Source organism: Vigna radiata, unplaced genomic scaffold (genome assembly GCF_000741045.1).
Source record: "Vigna radiata var. radiata cultivar VC1973A unplaced genomic scaffold, Vradiata_ver6 scaffold_403, whole genome shotgun sequence".
Taxonomy (NCBI): domain Eukaryota; kingdom Viridiplantae; phylum Streptophyta; class Magnoliopsida; order Fabales; family Fabaceae; genus Vigna; species Vigna radiata.
In genome coordinates, this window is record NW_014541811.1 from 57,022 (window position 1) to 73,081 (window position 16,060).

At 33.9% G+C, this 16,060-nt stretch overlaps 1 protein-coding gene across 1 annotated transcript; it reads right to left on the minus strand.

Annotated features, from left to right (window-relative positions):
- Positions 1-11,723: 11,723 nt before the first annotated feature.
- On the minus strand, positions 11,724-14,237 carry LOC106778327 (glycinin G4). The gene is made up of 4 exons (XM_014666272.2): positions 13,896-14,237; positions 13,504-13,754; positions 12,479-13,396; positions 11,724-12,327 (listed from the first exon to the last, which is right to left on the minus strand). Exons 1-4 carry the CDS (start codon positions 14,188-14,190, stop codon positions 11,950-11,952), a joined length of 1,842 nt encoding a protein of 613 aa, XP_014521758.1. The 5' UTR covers positions 14,191-14,237; the 3' UTR covers positions 11,724-11,949.
- Positions 14,238-16,060: the final 1,823 nt, after the last annotated feature.

Consider the following 16,060-nt stretch of genomic DNA (forward strand, 5'->3'; position numbering starts at 1 on the left):
CTTTTCCTTGTTCACCGGCCTATCTCTCAAAAAAGAGTATTTACTCTCCCCTCCATGATCCTACCTCTCCTTGATCCGGCAAGTCAGACCAAATATTAGGTTTTTGGTGACAAGAAGCCGAAAACGTTCAGAGTTTCCATCCACAAACACCAGTATTGATAATCTCAACACTAGAAAACAATCTTATTATTCCAACACAAGCACACAAAAACCACTAAGGGATAATGTTTCCCTTCACATAGGATGTCACTAATCCTATCCAGCCTCTTCAAATACAAAATTCGTACCTTCTAAAAGACACCACCCCTCCTATATATGGTCTTCCCCTTAAGGAGACTTACAACAACCCGAACCACCTAACCACTAACAACTTATGAGTTGAAAATGAAACTTATTATTATTCTCAATCATGAAAAATACATTCTCAAACCTTCTATTTGTAATAATCTAGTTCTTCTAAATAGGGAAATAGGGAAACTAGGAAACCTAAGAAAAAATAAAATAAAATAAAATATTATATATCTATTTGCTCTAATTAGGAAGATTCTAAAGATATTATCTCAAATTACAACACTATGTTTTATTTTTAACCACCTTCCTCTTAACATAAACCATTGTAGTCTTATCAGGATGCAACTATTATTTCACCTTTTAACTGCATGTGTTATTATGTTCCATTCATTCTTCAACTTTTTGTATCTCAAACACACAGTGTTGTGGAATTTGCACGTGATAGAGGGAGTGGAATATGCATGGGGTTGGACTGGGATTAGCAATATCGAAAGAAGGCACAGGGATTTCTTTCCATCATAACCATCTCAATCCTAATCAAGATTCTGATAAGAAAGAGTAAGGGAATTTGGCACAACAAAGGATGACCTCAAAGTTGTTGGGGTTGAACCTAGAATAAAGAAACCATCTTAATCCAGGTACCACTTTAGATGCTCAAGTTAATGACATTAGTACAAAGGTGTCTAAAAAGACAAAAAAACTGGCTTGGAAAAGTTGCGTGAAGTTGAGATAATAGTGAAGCAAATTAGAACAGCATTTTGAAAGAAAAATACATGGCTGCAAAAGAGAGAGTCAATCCCCCTTTATATATACCCAGTCAGATTAAGTCACTCAGAGGTGTTAGAGATGGTGGAGAACTTGACTTGATGTAGGATGAACATCTTAGAAATATTTTCTTTCAATCATGGGGTTTGTGAATTGTATCGTATCGTGTGATACGAAACGTGTATCATAATATATACGTACTAAAGGTTTGAATCATCACTTTTGGTTTTGTCCCTCAAACTGGTACACACTTGGGCAACAGTAGATCTAGACACTCAAGAATGCAATCAACAATCCACTCTAGCAAATCCAATAACGAATAAACTCTACAATCTTATTGCTTCTCTAGTTTTGACACACAATTTGTAACAACTAGCTTAGTATGATCTTGTCTAAGGATTTTAGACAACTATCATGGTTAGACAACCCAATAATTACAAGCAAGAGATCATACATATAGTACATGAAGATGAGACGACTAGTCTTGTATGGTTTATTGAAGCATGTACAGTTTGTTTTTCGACCTATGGGATATTCGTCTAGCGATCACCTAGTTCTGTATTAGAAGAATTATTCACGTGTCTTCATATCTGATTATAGGTGTGTTTCGTGCTTGGTCAATTATAATGAACTTGCACTATAAATAGAACCTTATAACCTCTGTATGAGGTTAACTTTAGAGTTGTATAATGTTTTAGTTGTCTTGGGCGAGAGTTTATTATGAGAGATAAACTTCTAAGTTGTAATCTTTGTAGTAGTATCTTTTTTTTTTTTTCGCGGACATAGATTAAAATCCAGTGACACTTCAGTTGTACCACATCAATCTTGTTTGTGGTTGTTCTTCTTGTTTTGTCTAGTGCACCTTCTATAGAACTTGCGGTGTGCTCTATCTTTCTAAGTTATTTGTATGGTAGACTATTCTTAGTGAATTTGTGAGCTATTCCACAACAAAATTCTTCTAATATGACATTATGATTTGTTGAAATCTTAAAAGATACCAAGACAGCTTGAAAGGATTTTGCAGCCTCCACCATACAAACCAAAAATAGGGAGAAAGGAAGCAACAATTAAAAGTTCACTTATCAACAAATAATGCTAGTTTGTCTAGAACCTGTCTGAAACTGGATCAACGATATAATAAGAACAAATGAACTCATTTGAGTTTACACTCAAATATCACAAATAACTACAGTTTGAATAAAGCAACTACAAACTCCTAATACCAGAAATTACCCAAAATATTTCAAGCGCAGTTTGAATAAAATCAATTAATATCAAGTACGAAAGCTAGAATGAAGAAGAAAACCATTCCCCATTGATCATCAACAAGAATTCCAAGTAGTCTAAGCGTCTATTAGGATGAGACTAGACCATAAGCAGATAAGTATCTAATTCATTCTTAGACCGATACACTAATTCATAACTGTTAGTATTTAAAGGTTGTGAAAGGAGTAGTTGATAAGGTAGAGAAAATGTAGAGATAGTAGGATGTAGAAGTAGTAGTTGGAAGAAGTGTAGTAGTTGTCTTAGTTGTTGTAGATGTTGGCTTCTTATTTTGCTTGCTTACAAATGATCCAATCACCCCTATTTATACTAGTGGCACCTCCTTAACCAATGGTTAGGATCTTGCCACCACAACATTAATCTAAGGGTCATTATTCATCTTCTAGAGTTTTCTAAAATATTCTTATAATTCTAAACTTATCTAGATAAATCTAATGGATAAGCATCCCTAGATATTTTTATANATCATTCTAGAATCCTTCTAGATAGGATATTTCTAGAATTCTATTTTGGACCTTCTTTAGTTTTGGGCCTTCACTAGTCTTGGGCTTTTATCTTTTAGGCCCAATTTACATTCTAACTCTTTTTTCCTAGGAGCTTCTCCATTCTTCTAGAATTTGCATTACACTTTAACAATAACACTCATCCTCAAAGACCAACACCCCTGACTTGACGCAAAGACCCTAAAGTTACTCATCTTAAGGTTTGTTCTGCTTCTGCACCACTAACTATAACGTCAAAGCCAAATGTGGGAAACACCAAATCTCCCCATCTTTAACCCATTAATTTCAAGAAACAAAAAGAATACCTACAAAGAGGATCCAACAAAGGAAAACAAGCAGGAGAGAGGCGAACGAGAAAGACAAAGATAAAGAGACATAACTGACAGCAATGTTTTGGAGGGATAGTCGAAGACGAAGTTAGGGACATGGAATCATTGGAGATTTAGGAGATTCGGAAATCACTGGTCATATTGGGGGATTGGGAGAATTATAAAGGATCGTGATATTATAAGAACGCAGTTTTGACAACAAATTATAAATGCATATGAATGAATCGCAATTTGGGGGAAGGAAGCAGCTTCAAAGGCAGAAGAGACGGGAAGGAAGGATGTTGTGGTGTCAAAATCTTACAAACTTTTTTTTTTTCAAATTTTATTTTAGGTTTAACTTTAATTATGTATCATTTAATTATCGATGATATATAGCTATTAAATTTTCATAATTCTTAATATTTTAAATATTTATTGTAACATGTTATTTAATATTATAAACTATTAAATAAAATATAAAATATTTTAATAATTTATACACAAAATATCAAATAGTTATCTAAATTAAAAATTAGACTAACATAATTAATATATATATATATATATATATATATATATATATATATATATATATATATATATATATATATATATATATATATATAAGGTCAACAAAAACATTAGAGTAAGTCTTTCAAAAATAAACTATAAAAGTAGAAGATCATTCAATACCATCCTTTATTTTCTCACATAAGAAAGAAAAACCAAAAGAAAAGACTAAGGAATAAGCTACTATTCAAAAGAAATATCATTATATCAATTTAAAACATAGAATATATTCAATCATTATACATCGTATTTCACATCTTTTATAACATACAAACATATGAATTTAGACTCAATTTATTAAAATGCATGTCTTGACATAGAATTTCAGTGAAGGTCCATAATAGTATTTATATTCTAGAGCTATAAACACAGGGTTATCACTTTACTATTCACGAGGTTAATTTTTCACACCCGAGACCAAAAGTATAGGGTAAAAACCTCGTGTCATTCTCTCTCACACCTTATTCATCTTTACAGGAATTGAATGGTTGATAGAATATCAGGATATCTCTTTCTGAAATTTTGTCTCTCAAGACATAAAATCTTTCGTTGAAATTTTTCTCACAATACATATCATCCATAATTACAATCAAATTTACAACTAATAAACATCAATCAATCCAAGTTAAACATGAAATCAATTTATACAAACCACTTAAAACAGGAAGAATCAGAAAATCACATAAAAATCTACATTGGCTTTGCAACAAGGAGCGCTTAGTGTCAGATGTGGCGCTTAGCGTTAGATGTGGCACTTAGCACCAAAAGTCTTGATTTTTCTCGTGCTCAGCGCAACAAATCCATCGTTTAGAAAATTATCATGAATTAAGCTCCAAATTTGCAGTGGTAATTGACTCTTAGCAGTGCCCTACCACTGCTTAGTGTCATACCATTCGCATTTTAGTTTGCTCAATTGCGAAACTGATGCTTAGCACTATACCAAACAATGTGTATGCTCTAATTGTACTTAATGTTATAATATATTATAATTATTGTAAAAAAATGTAGGTTTGTAACGTTAGTTTACAATGATCATATTTTTTATTAATTGGAAAACAATAATATTTGTACCAACGTTCAAATTTTTAAAGGTCAATTAATTTCAACATTAATAATTTATGATTTTTAATTTTCTTCATTTATTATATTCTCTGCTAGCTCTATAAATAGGGAGCACTTCCTCCATTCCAAAACAAACCAAGTTCAATATTTCTCATTCTCCTCTCTTCTTAGTTCCATTCTCTTTCCTCTTTTAAAAATATTCTAGGTTTTATACTCTTTTTAGAGATCCTTACTAGTTCTGAGATCCTCAAAAATTCTGGGAAGTTCCTGTTGTATCCTGGAGGACTTGAACAACACAGCGCGAGTAAGTCCTTAATGACTGTGACTCTACATGCCTCAGAAAATTTTGTTCGTGATTTTGTCAACTTTGTCAACAATCTTAAGGTCTTATGGCTGACGTCAACAACATGCCTTCAGAGAGCCAAACCATTGTTCTCGGAACCCAGACGGTCTTCGCAAAATGACTTCCGAACGTGTCAAAAATTGAAGTTTTCTCTGGAGAGAACTTCCGACGCTGGCAAGAACGCGTTTCCACCCTTTTAGACATGTATGGAGTTGTTGCTGCTATTTCATCTCCGCAGCCCAACTCTACTTTTCCTTCAAACTCAGAACTGGTTGAAGAGTGGACGTAAGAGAACAAGGTATGCCGACACACTCTTCTTAGTGCACTTTCTAATGATTTGTTCGATGTGTATTGTTCCTACAAGGAAGAAAATGACATTTGGGACTCGTTGATTCTCAAATACACTGCCGAAGATGTCGTCAGACAAAGTTTTTTCATAGGGAACTACTACCGTTGAGAGATGATTAAAGACAAGGACATAAAAATCCAAATCAATGAGTACCACAAGTTGATAGAAGATATCAAAGCAGAAAATATTCTACTACCGGATGAATTTGTTTCAGAACTTCTGATCGAGAAATTGCCGCCATCCTGGACAGATTACAAACAACAGTTGAAACACAGACACAAACATATGTCTCCACCAGAACTCATTACACACATAATAATTGAAGATACCAACATGAAGGAGTTTGCTACTACAAGGGCTAAAGCTTTATCTGCAAAAGCATATATGGTAGAAGTAAGACCGACTCCCAAAAGGTACGAACACAAACTTGACCACAAAAGGAAAAATAATTTTCTTAAATCCCGTCCTAATAAATCTAAACCCACCTTCAAGAAGAAAGGAAAATGCTTCGTATGTGCGAAGCCGGGCCATCATGCACCACAGTGCAGGCGCAGAGCGAGAAACAACAATCCTCCTAGGGCCAACACAGCCGAAGGAGATGACATTATTGATGCGGTCGTTTCTCAAGTAAATATGATGACCAATGTGAGCAAGTGGGTGGTAGACTCTAGTGCTACCAGGCATATTGTGTGAACAGAAGTGTCTTTACCTCTTATATTAGTGTAGGGGTTGGAGAAGAACACGTCTACCTCGGTGATTCCAACACCACTCTTGTTCTGGGAAAAGGAAAAGTTCTTCTCGAACTCACATATGGAAAGACTCTGGCCTTGAGTGATGTGCTACATGTGCCATCAATCAGAATTAATTTAATCTCTGTAACACTATTAGGAAAGGTGGGGGTTAAAGTATCATTTGAGTCTGACAAGATCATTATGACAAAAAATAATGTTTTCATGGGGAAGAGATATTGTGATCAAGGACTCTTCATTCTAAAATGTTTATGAAAATATTAATGAATCAAGTTCTTCTGCTTATATTGTTGACTCGTATGATATATGGCATGCTAGATTAGGACATGTGAATTCCTCGTATGTTTTAAATTACAACGACTAGGATTAATTAATATGCATGATAAACAAAGTAGTAAGTGTGAGATATGTGTAGAATCTAAAATCATAAAGAAAACATGTTTTTCTGTAGAACGTCAAACTGAGCTGTTAAGGTTAATTCATACTGATATAGCTGATTTAAAACAAACTATGTCTAGAGGAGGTAAAAATTATTTTGTGACCTTTATAGATGATTATTCTAGATACACCAAAGTTTACTTAATCAAACATAAAGATGAGTCCTTTGATGTGTTTTTAACCTATAAAGCAAAAGTAGAAAATCAATTGAATAAGAAGATTAAGAGGATTAGATCAAATAAAGGTGGTGAGTATGCGCTCTTTAATGACTTTTGTGTTAAAGAAGGAATTATCCATGAAGTGACCCCACCATATTCACCCGAGTCTAATGGAGTAGCTGAGAGGAAAAATAGAACCCTTAAGGAAATGATGAATGTTATACTTGTTAGTTCTGGTGCACTTGATATCCTTTGGGGAGAAGCCTTGCTTACTGCGTGTTTTTTACAAAATAGAATACCCCATAAGAAAACCGGTAAAACTCCTTATGAGTTGTGGAAATGTTATCAACCTAACCTTAAATATCTAAGAGTGTGGGGGTGCCTAGCTAAGGTAATGATACCCGATCCTAAGAAAAGGAAAATAGGCTCTAAAAACTCTGATTGTATGTTCTTAGGTTATGATGAACATAGTGATGCCTATAGGTTTCTAGTTGTTAAAAGTAACATACTTGAGAGATCTATAATGGAGACGAAAAAATGTTGAGTATTTTAAACATGTGTTTCCCTTAAAGGTTAGTGAAATGTCTCAACCTGTTGATGATAATAATAATAGTGATACCATGAATGAGGATTTGAGAAGAAGTAAAAGATAGAGTAAGGAAACTTCCTTTGGAGATGACTTTATACTTATCTTGTTGATAGTGATCCAACAAGCTTTGTAGAAGCTACTAGTGCTCCTGATGCAAAACAGTGGGATAAGGCCATTAGGACTAAAATTGAATCAATTTAGAAAAACAATACTTGGACTTTAGTAGATTTGCCTAAAGGAGCAAAACCCATTGGTTGTAAGTGGATCTTTTAGAAGAAATATCACCCTGATGGATCCATAAAAAAATATAAGGCAAGATTAGTAGCAAAAGGCTTTACTAAAAAACCTAACATAAATTACTTTGATACTTTTGCTCCAGTGACTAGGATTTCCTTTACCGAGTGTTGTTAGCTCTAGCAGCTATCCATAAACTAGTAATACATCAGATGAATGTTAAAACTGTCATTTTGAATGGTGATTTAGAGGATATATGACTCAACCTGAAAGGTGTGTTGTACGTGGTCAAGAGAATAAAGTTTGTAAACTTTTAAAATCTTTGTATGGGTTGAAACAAGCACCAAAACATTGGCATGAAAAACTTGATAATGTGTTGCTTTGTGATGGTTTTTCACCTAATGATGCTTATAAATGTGTGTACTCTAAATCTGAAAACGGTGATTGTGTCATTATATGTTTGTATGTGGATGACATGTTAATCTTTGGTACATGCAATGAGATTGTCGCTAGAACTAAATTGTTTCTAGGATCAAAATTTGAAATGAAAGACATGGGTGAAGCCAATGTGATTTTAGGTATTAGAATCATAAGGAAGTGAGATGATATATTACTATCCCAAGAACAATACATTGAGAAACTTCATAAGAAGTTTGGGTATTATGATTTCAAAACCGTGAGTACCCCTTATGATGCTAACTCTAAATTAATGAAAAATAGAGGGAAATCATTATCTCAACCTCAGTATGCCTAGATAATTGGGAGCTTACTACACCTGATGAGCTTTTCTAGACCTGATATTGCTTATGCAGTAGGTAGACTGAGTAGGTACACCCAATGTTCAAATCAATAACATTGGGGTACACTTGTTAGGCTTATGAGATACTTAAGAGGTTCAATGGATTATGCCATTGAATATAGTGGATTTCCCTTTGTATTAGAAGGGTACAGTGATGCTAATTGGATCTCTGATTCAGATGAGACAAAATCCACCAGTGGTTATGTATTCACAGTTAGGGGTGGTGCGATTACATGGAGATCAACCAGGCAAACAATTATTGCTAGATCAACAATGAAATCTGAGTTTGTTGCTCTAGAGATGGTTGGTAATGAGGCTGAGTGGTTGAAAAACTTCTTAGTGAACATTCCACTAGAAATGAAACCAACCTCATCGGTATTAATACACTGTGATTGCCAATCGAAAATAGTTATAGCTAAAAACAAGAATTACAATGGAAAGAATAGACATATCCATTTGAGACACAATTTGGTGAAGTAGCTGCTAAAGAGTGGAACTATTTCCATTGGTTATGTGAAGTCAGAACGAAATATAGCAGATCCTCTGACAAAACCCCTAGGAAGACAAATGATATTAGAAACATCGAGGGGAATGAGACTTAAGCCACTGGCAAATAAACAAGTGATGGTAACCCAACCTTTGTGATTGGAGATCCCATGAATAAGGTTCATATGGGTAAAAACAAGTCACTTTGTCATTTAAATCAAATATGGCCATTCCTATGGTGTGTGTGAAAGTGCTAGAGATTACATTATTGAGAGGTTAAACTTTGTCATTAAAATTCTATGTGGAGAAATAATTTTAGTTTTAATAAAGTGTTTAATGATTTTCATATCCTTTATGGGTGGTGTATGATTTGCAGCATACACTTGATGAAATCACCTATATGAGTGTCAAGTCGGGTTGCTTGCATGATTTCTAGAGCACTCATGAATATCGGGCACACGCATGACCTAGTAAGCGCAACACAACGATAACAACAAGGATTGTGGGGGTGTATTGTCATTGATAAACCTCTGACACACGTCAAGTGTCTTTGGTTCATATAGCTTGCTATACCAATTACATTGTGTGTTAAGTTTCTAAATCTAAGACAGGTTCATATAACTTGCTATACAAGCTCTGATGCATTACATCCTTTGAGACCCAAAATAAAAGTTTCTTATCTTTCTTTTAAGTTTGAACTATTTGAGTCAAATTTTTTTTTTTTCAACTTCTTTTGCAATATGTGGGGGATTGTTATTATATATATAATTATTGCAAAAGAATGTAGGTTTGTAACGTTAGTTTACCATGTTCATATTTTTTATTAATTGGCAAACAATAATATTTGTGCCAACATTCAAATTTTTAAAGGTGAATTAATTTTCAACGTTAATAATTTATGATTTTTAATTTCCTTTATTTATTTTATTCTCTCCTAGCTCTATAAATAGGGAGCACTTCCTTCATTCCAAAACACACCAAGTTCAGTCTTTCTCATTCTTCTTTCTTCTTAGTTTCATTCTCTTTCCTCTTCTAAAAATATTCTGGGTTATTTTATACTTTTTTAGAAATCTTTGCTAGCTCTGAGATCCTCAGAAATTCTGGAAAGTTCCTGTTGTATATTGGGAGACTTGTGCAACACACCGCGGATAAGTCCTTAAGGACAGTAACTCTACATGCCTCAAAAAGTTCTATTCATGATTCTGTCAACTTTTTACAACACTTGAAACCTACTCAATTGATCAAATTTATATTTCTGACTTAGTGATTAGTTCAAAACATATTTAAAATGTCATATTAGACTTAAACTCAATACATTAACTCACTTTAACTTCAACCAATTCAAACCACTTAAAATAAACAAATAATGATTTCATATTCTCAAATAAACAAAAAAAACTCATTAAAAAAAGTTCAACACCCAACTTAGTAATTAAAATACTCTTACAACAACCAATCTTATTCTCATTCAACACTACAACAAATACACTTCAATTTCATTACATAACATATCATATTTTACAAATCGATTCTAATTCACAATATTCAACTCATATGTTATAGCTCCCCTTATTTTCTAGATGATTTTAACTCAAGAGATCTAAAATAACTTCACCAACACACATTCTAACAACTTCAATTTTATCACATAACATATCATATTTTACAAATTCTAATTCGCAATATTCAACTCATTTTCTATAGCTTTCCTTATTTTCTATATGATACACTAACTCAAAAGATCTAAAATAACTTCACGAACACAGAATATTCTAACAACTCCATGATCAAGATACAACGTATGAATAGAAAGTCTCATTAAACACTCCGATTTTAATACAATATAAGCAAGATTAAGATACAAAACCATTCATCAACAGCATGTCTCATAAAAGATTCTCATAAGAGATTCCATCACGCAAAACAAGAATTCAAGAATTATTCAAGAATTATGTACATGCAAACATAGACACAAAAATAAGAGTACAATTTCAACTCATGCATGTGAATAGAGAAAAAAAAAGTATCTACTCTTGTTACATTCTAATTCTAATGTCTAGGCTTTTAGACTTATTCTATAATTAAAGTTATAATTATTGTCTTATTATTAGACTGATTTTATCTTAAATATTTATTCAATAATTTTATTTTGAATGAGTGGATTTTGTGTATTAATTATTTCTTTGTAATTTCTTAATTTTAATTTAAAAATTAGTTAGGTAAAGTAAATACAAATTTCAACAATAGGTATGTATTATTTATTGATAAAGGTTAGTCACTATGTATTTGATTAATAAAATTGAATCTTTTATTATTATAAGTTATGATCATTATTTTTCTTTTTAAAAGACCCATGGTAACGATAAAAATAAAATCTAAGAATGAACAAACTGTCTTATGTTGTAAATTATAGTTGGTGTTCCACGCATTTTATGAATTTACTACAAAATTAAAACATTCATTTATATATGTTTATATATTAAACTGAAAGATAATTTGGTTATAGTGCTGACTTTATTGCCTCAGCAGATGAATTTTATTCAAATATGATAAAACACCAGAATGTTCAAAACATTGGCAAAGGTTTTAATTATCTTCCATTTATATTCAACCCAAGTCCTCCATCGACACAAAAATATTAGGTGATTATATCACCGTTTCTTTTTCAATTTATAACTAGTGTTTAATTTTTTAAAATATAAAATTGATTAGAACATTAAATTAGGGATTGTAAACTCGAACATAAACACAATCGAAACTTGTCCACGAAGGAAAGAAAGAAAAACACCAAGGCAAGGAATAAAGGCAAAACTTGAAATTAATAAAGGCGATTCAAAGGTACATAATCTCTCATGAGTGTAGAGAACCACTCAGATTTAACAAAAGCTTGCTCGGATGGTACATAGGGCATTCTTTTATTTATTTATTTATTACTATTATTACTAATTGGACGTGCAAAATTTATTATTATTTCATAAGATGGCCACAGATGCCATATACCATCATGGATATGCTTGTTGTTCAAGATGATTGATCCTGAGACTGAACAGGATTTGCCAAAGGGCCCCAGTTTCCATTGTACTTGAGGTCATACACTTGACTCTGTTTTAGCTTGTAAATATTGGCAAGAACCTCAGCAGGGAATGCCCTGAACGTCTCCTTCAGGTAGCTGGTGACGGCGTTGTCGTTTGTCTTGAACACTACGTACTCAAATCCTTGATCTCCAGCTTCTTCCGCCACCATAAAGTTCTGTGGCACCACCAGCAACTGTCCCTTACTTAGTTCATCGTCGAACACCATAATCCCTTCGTTGTTCACCACTCTAACTTGTCCTTGCCCTCGGATCACGTATATCACACTGTTTGCATCCATATTCCAATGGGGAGAGTAGATTCCATTCTGCATGGAAATAATGCAAAATATAAACACACATTGTTGCTATAATATGTTCAAATAAGTGATAGAACGAGAGAAGTTTCATTACTATCCAACAAGATATTACTGGTATGTTAGAAAACAAACAGTTATATGGATGAAGTGAAATACGTACCTTGTAGAGGACAACATACTGGGCACTAAGTCCGAAGTTTCGGAGAGCTGGTAAGCTTTGGCTGTTGAGGTTTTTGATGCGACCGGCTTTAGGGTTGTAGAAGTCAGCCGATTTAGGGCGAGCAATGTTGAATTGAAGCTTTGAGGAGCAGATTGTTTCCTCAAGCCCATTTGATCCATGGCGCTTGTCTTTACTTGGTCTTGTCTCCCACTCTTCGTGTGCTTCTCCTCTTTCTACATCTTCTTGTGCTGGTCTATGCTCTTTCCAACTCTTTTCGTGGCGGGTCTTGTGTCGCACTGACTCATCAGATTCATCCTCCTCCACTTCCACCCCTCTGTGTCCTTCTCCTTTGGGGCTTGGGGTTGGTCCCCGAGTGCGGCGAGGCTTTTCTTCTTCATCCTCATCCTCATCCTCATCCTCATCATGGTGATGTCTTGATCGTCGTGGAGGGAGTGGTTCAATTTCTTTTTCTTCCTCTTTGTGTACATGCTTTCGAGGAGGGAGAGGTTCAACCTCCTTTTCCACCTCTTTGTGTACATGCTTTCCATAAGGTTCAACCTCTTTTTCCTCTTCTTTGCGTACACGCTTTCCGTGGCTTGGTCGCCGTGAAGGACGAGACACAGATTCATCTTCATCTTCATCTTCATCGTCGTCATCTTCATCTTCATCCTCTTGTTGTCCTTGCCACTTGGGGCTGATCACGCTGAGGCCTTCCTTCAGTTTAACGATCTGCTTCATTTCATCGTCCGGAGAGATAAGCTTGTTTGCTATGTCTTGGTCGATGTTGAGGGCTCGTGCTAAAAAGCGTTTTCCGAAGCCACTGAGCACGTTGCCACCTTCTTCCTCCGCCTGCTGCTGCTGCTTTTCTTTCATTGCCTCTGGGTGCTCTATATCCGGGTTACCAGCAAGGTAAAACTCCTACAAAACCCACCCCTTATAAATTAGCACACATACAGGAACATATTTGTGAAAGAAAGAAAAATGAAGTTGAGTATAGTAAATCCTACTAGTTAAAGATTACATACTCTGGGACTTTGATCAAGCTGGTTGTCTTCACTGACGGTGTCAAGAAGAGTGACAGTAATAAGAGGTTCATCGCCAGTGTTGAAGATCCAAAAAGGAACACCACGGGGAATCAAGATTACGTGACCTGGACCGGACTGATGAATCTTCTGGTGGCTGTCCGATGGCTTATGCGAACTGGAACTAGATTCCTTCGCCGGCTCCTCATATGTCTCAGCACATCCCGATAATGCAAGTCCAAATGCTCCCTTTCCTGTAACCCCCACACAAACAAGTTAACCTCTTTAGCCATAAATGTGCAGAGAGATAACAGTATAAAGGAAGCATAGATAACAATCTGCAAGCAACATTAGTGTGTGATCCAACACAAACGATGAATATAAATTATTATTACCTTGGATAACGATGATCATCTGGGAATAAGGTGAGTAAGATGGCATCTGGAGGCCATTACGGTATAAGGTGCGTCTGGTAGCAGTGACGCCAGCACATTCCAGCTCAGGGTGTCTAGAACTCCAGGTCTCGACCAAACCACCGTCGGTCTCAACGCGGTGGTCGGGTTTCAGCGCGTTGAGGCTGTTGAATTGGCAGCGGTTGAACCTGTTGGTGCTGGAGCTACTACCAAAGCATGACCTGGCAGAGAGCAGCACGCAAAGAGAAAGAAGAGAAAGCGTGAAGGGCCTGGCCATTCTGAAGTGAAGGAAGTGTTGAAGGGGTTGATGAAGTGTAAGGATACAGGGGTTGTAATTTATAGGGCAGAGAAGAAAGTGAGAGAGAGACACGTAAGTGAATGAGTTACTGAGTTGGTGACATTCTTCACCTTGCATGGCTATGGCTTCCAAATTCGTAACACCTCATAAGCTTGTGGGCTCACCTAGCTTCCAGCTTGGCACAGAGAATCAATTTGAATTTGTATGCTTCCTTTGTCTTCACGTCGCAAGTCTATCCGCTTCTATACTGTGACATTTTTTGTTCCTGTATATTGCTTATTGCTTACAATTTCTTTTATATATTTAGAAAAATGCTCTTTTAAACTTTTTTACCTCATTAAAAGTTTGCATATAATTAACTTTCTATAAACACAGCATCCTTTTCTATAATTATAATAAAGAGAAAAAAAACGTCACTACACACTAATTCAATATTTTCAATATATATTATTAAAAAAATTTAAAAATATTAAATAAAATTACACACGTGACTGTGTTATTAATGTTTGATAAAATTCTCCCACTAGTTTACTGTACCAATGATTAATTTAAATGTCTGTTTCTATTTCAATCACTTTTCACATATAATAAATGTTGAAGAGAGACTTAATTATATATATATATATATATATATATATATATATATATATATATATATATATATATTCTCAAACTTATATAATGAGTGATTTTCACATTGTAATAAAGATATTTCCATTTGAGAGATGAGATTTTGGTGGAGTATATAATCATTTACTCAATTTCTCTTGCATGTATTTTTTTTCTTCTTTTTCTTATACGCAATCACATCACATTAATACATCTTAATATTACTTATTTAGCTAATTTTTTTTATTTAATGGACAAATAGTTCAATTTTACATTACTTTAAATGAAGAAGTCGTGTACACACTAGAAAAAAAAGTTAAATTCATGTATCTACACATGTTTTCAAATATTGGTAATCGATTACAAATATCTGTAATCAATTACGGAGTGCCAAAGTCGTGCAAGGGAGCCATGACTTTCCTGAAAATCGATTACATCATTAATGTAATCGATTACTAGTTTTAAAATTTGAATAAAAGGTCTTAATAATCGATTATAGTATTGTTATAATTGATTCTAGAGGATAAAAGTCTTAAAACTAAGTTAAAGTGATTGAACTTAATTGATAAAAAAAATTAAAATTTGTTGAGTAGACTAAGTGTCAACACCCAATTTCATCCGGGTGACTAAATAATGAGACTTGGTTTTTATTCTTGTCCTATTTCATTCATTTTCTTTCATCTTTTGTTTATTATTCTGTTTTACTATTTTGTTTTAAAAAAAAAGTAATTACAAAAAAAAAGAAACGAAGAAAGAATAAAAAAAAATAGTAAAAAAAAAAGGAAAGACACAAAAAAAAAGAGAAAAAAGGAAAAAGGAAAGACAAGAAAAGAGAAGAAAAAGAAAAAAAAGGGGGGTGCACGTGAAAAAATGAAAAGAAAAAGATTTGATCTTCTTGGAAAATTGCCCATAAGTCATTAATAGAATATTTTTGAATTTTTGTTTTATTTGATAATAATTTGAATCACCATTATGGCAATAATTACAAGCAATAATTAAAAAAATAATATATTGATTGTTGCGTTCAGTTTCAATAAAAATATGATTTCCTTCTAATGGACAATTTTCTGATAATTATTATAATTTGATTTATTAGACCATTTCTTTCCCTATTTTGTTAAATGTCAATTAATTCGTCTTTAAGACAAGATCACAATAATATTACAATGTGTGTATAAATATGCACCTCGAAGAGAAAAAGAGGGGGAAGAAAAAAATCCAATTTGGAGGGGAAGAGGAT

Bases quoted from the DNA above. Each gene is read 5' to 3' on its own strand.
- LOC106778327 (XM_014666272.2), bottom strand. From the start codon at position 14,190: ATGGCCAGGCCCTTCACGCTTTCTCTTCTTTCTCTTTGCGTGCTGCTC. The intron at 13,755-13,895 runs GTAATAATAATT...TGGGGGTTACAG, and splicing joins GATGATCATCGTTATCCAAG to GAAAGGGAGCATTTGGACTT. The intron at 13,397-13,503 runs GTATGTAATCTT...TGGGTTTTGTAG, and splicing joins AGCTTGATCAAAGTCCCAGA to GAGTTTTACCTTGCTGGTAA.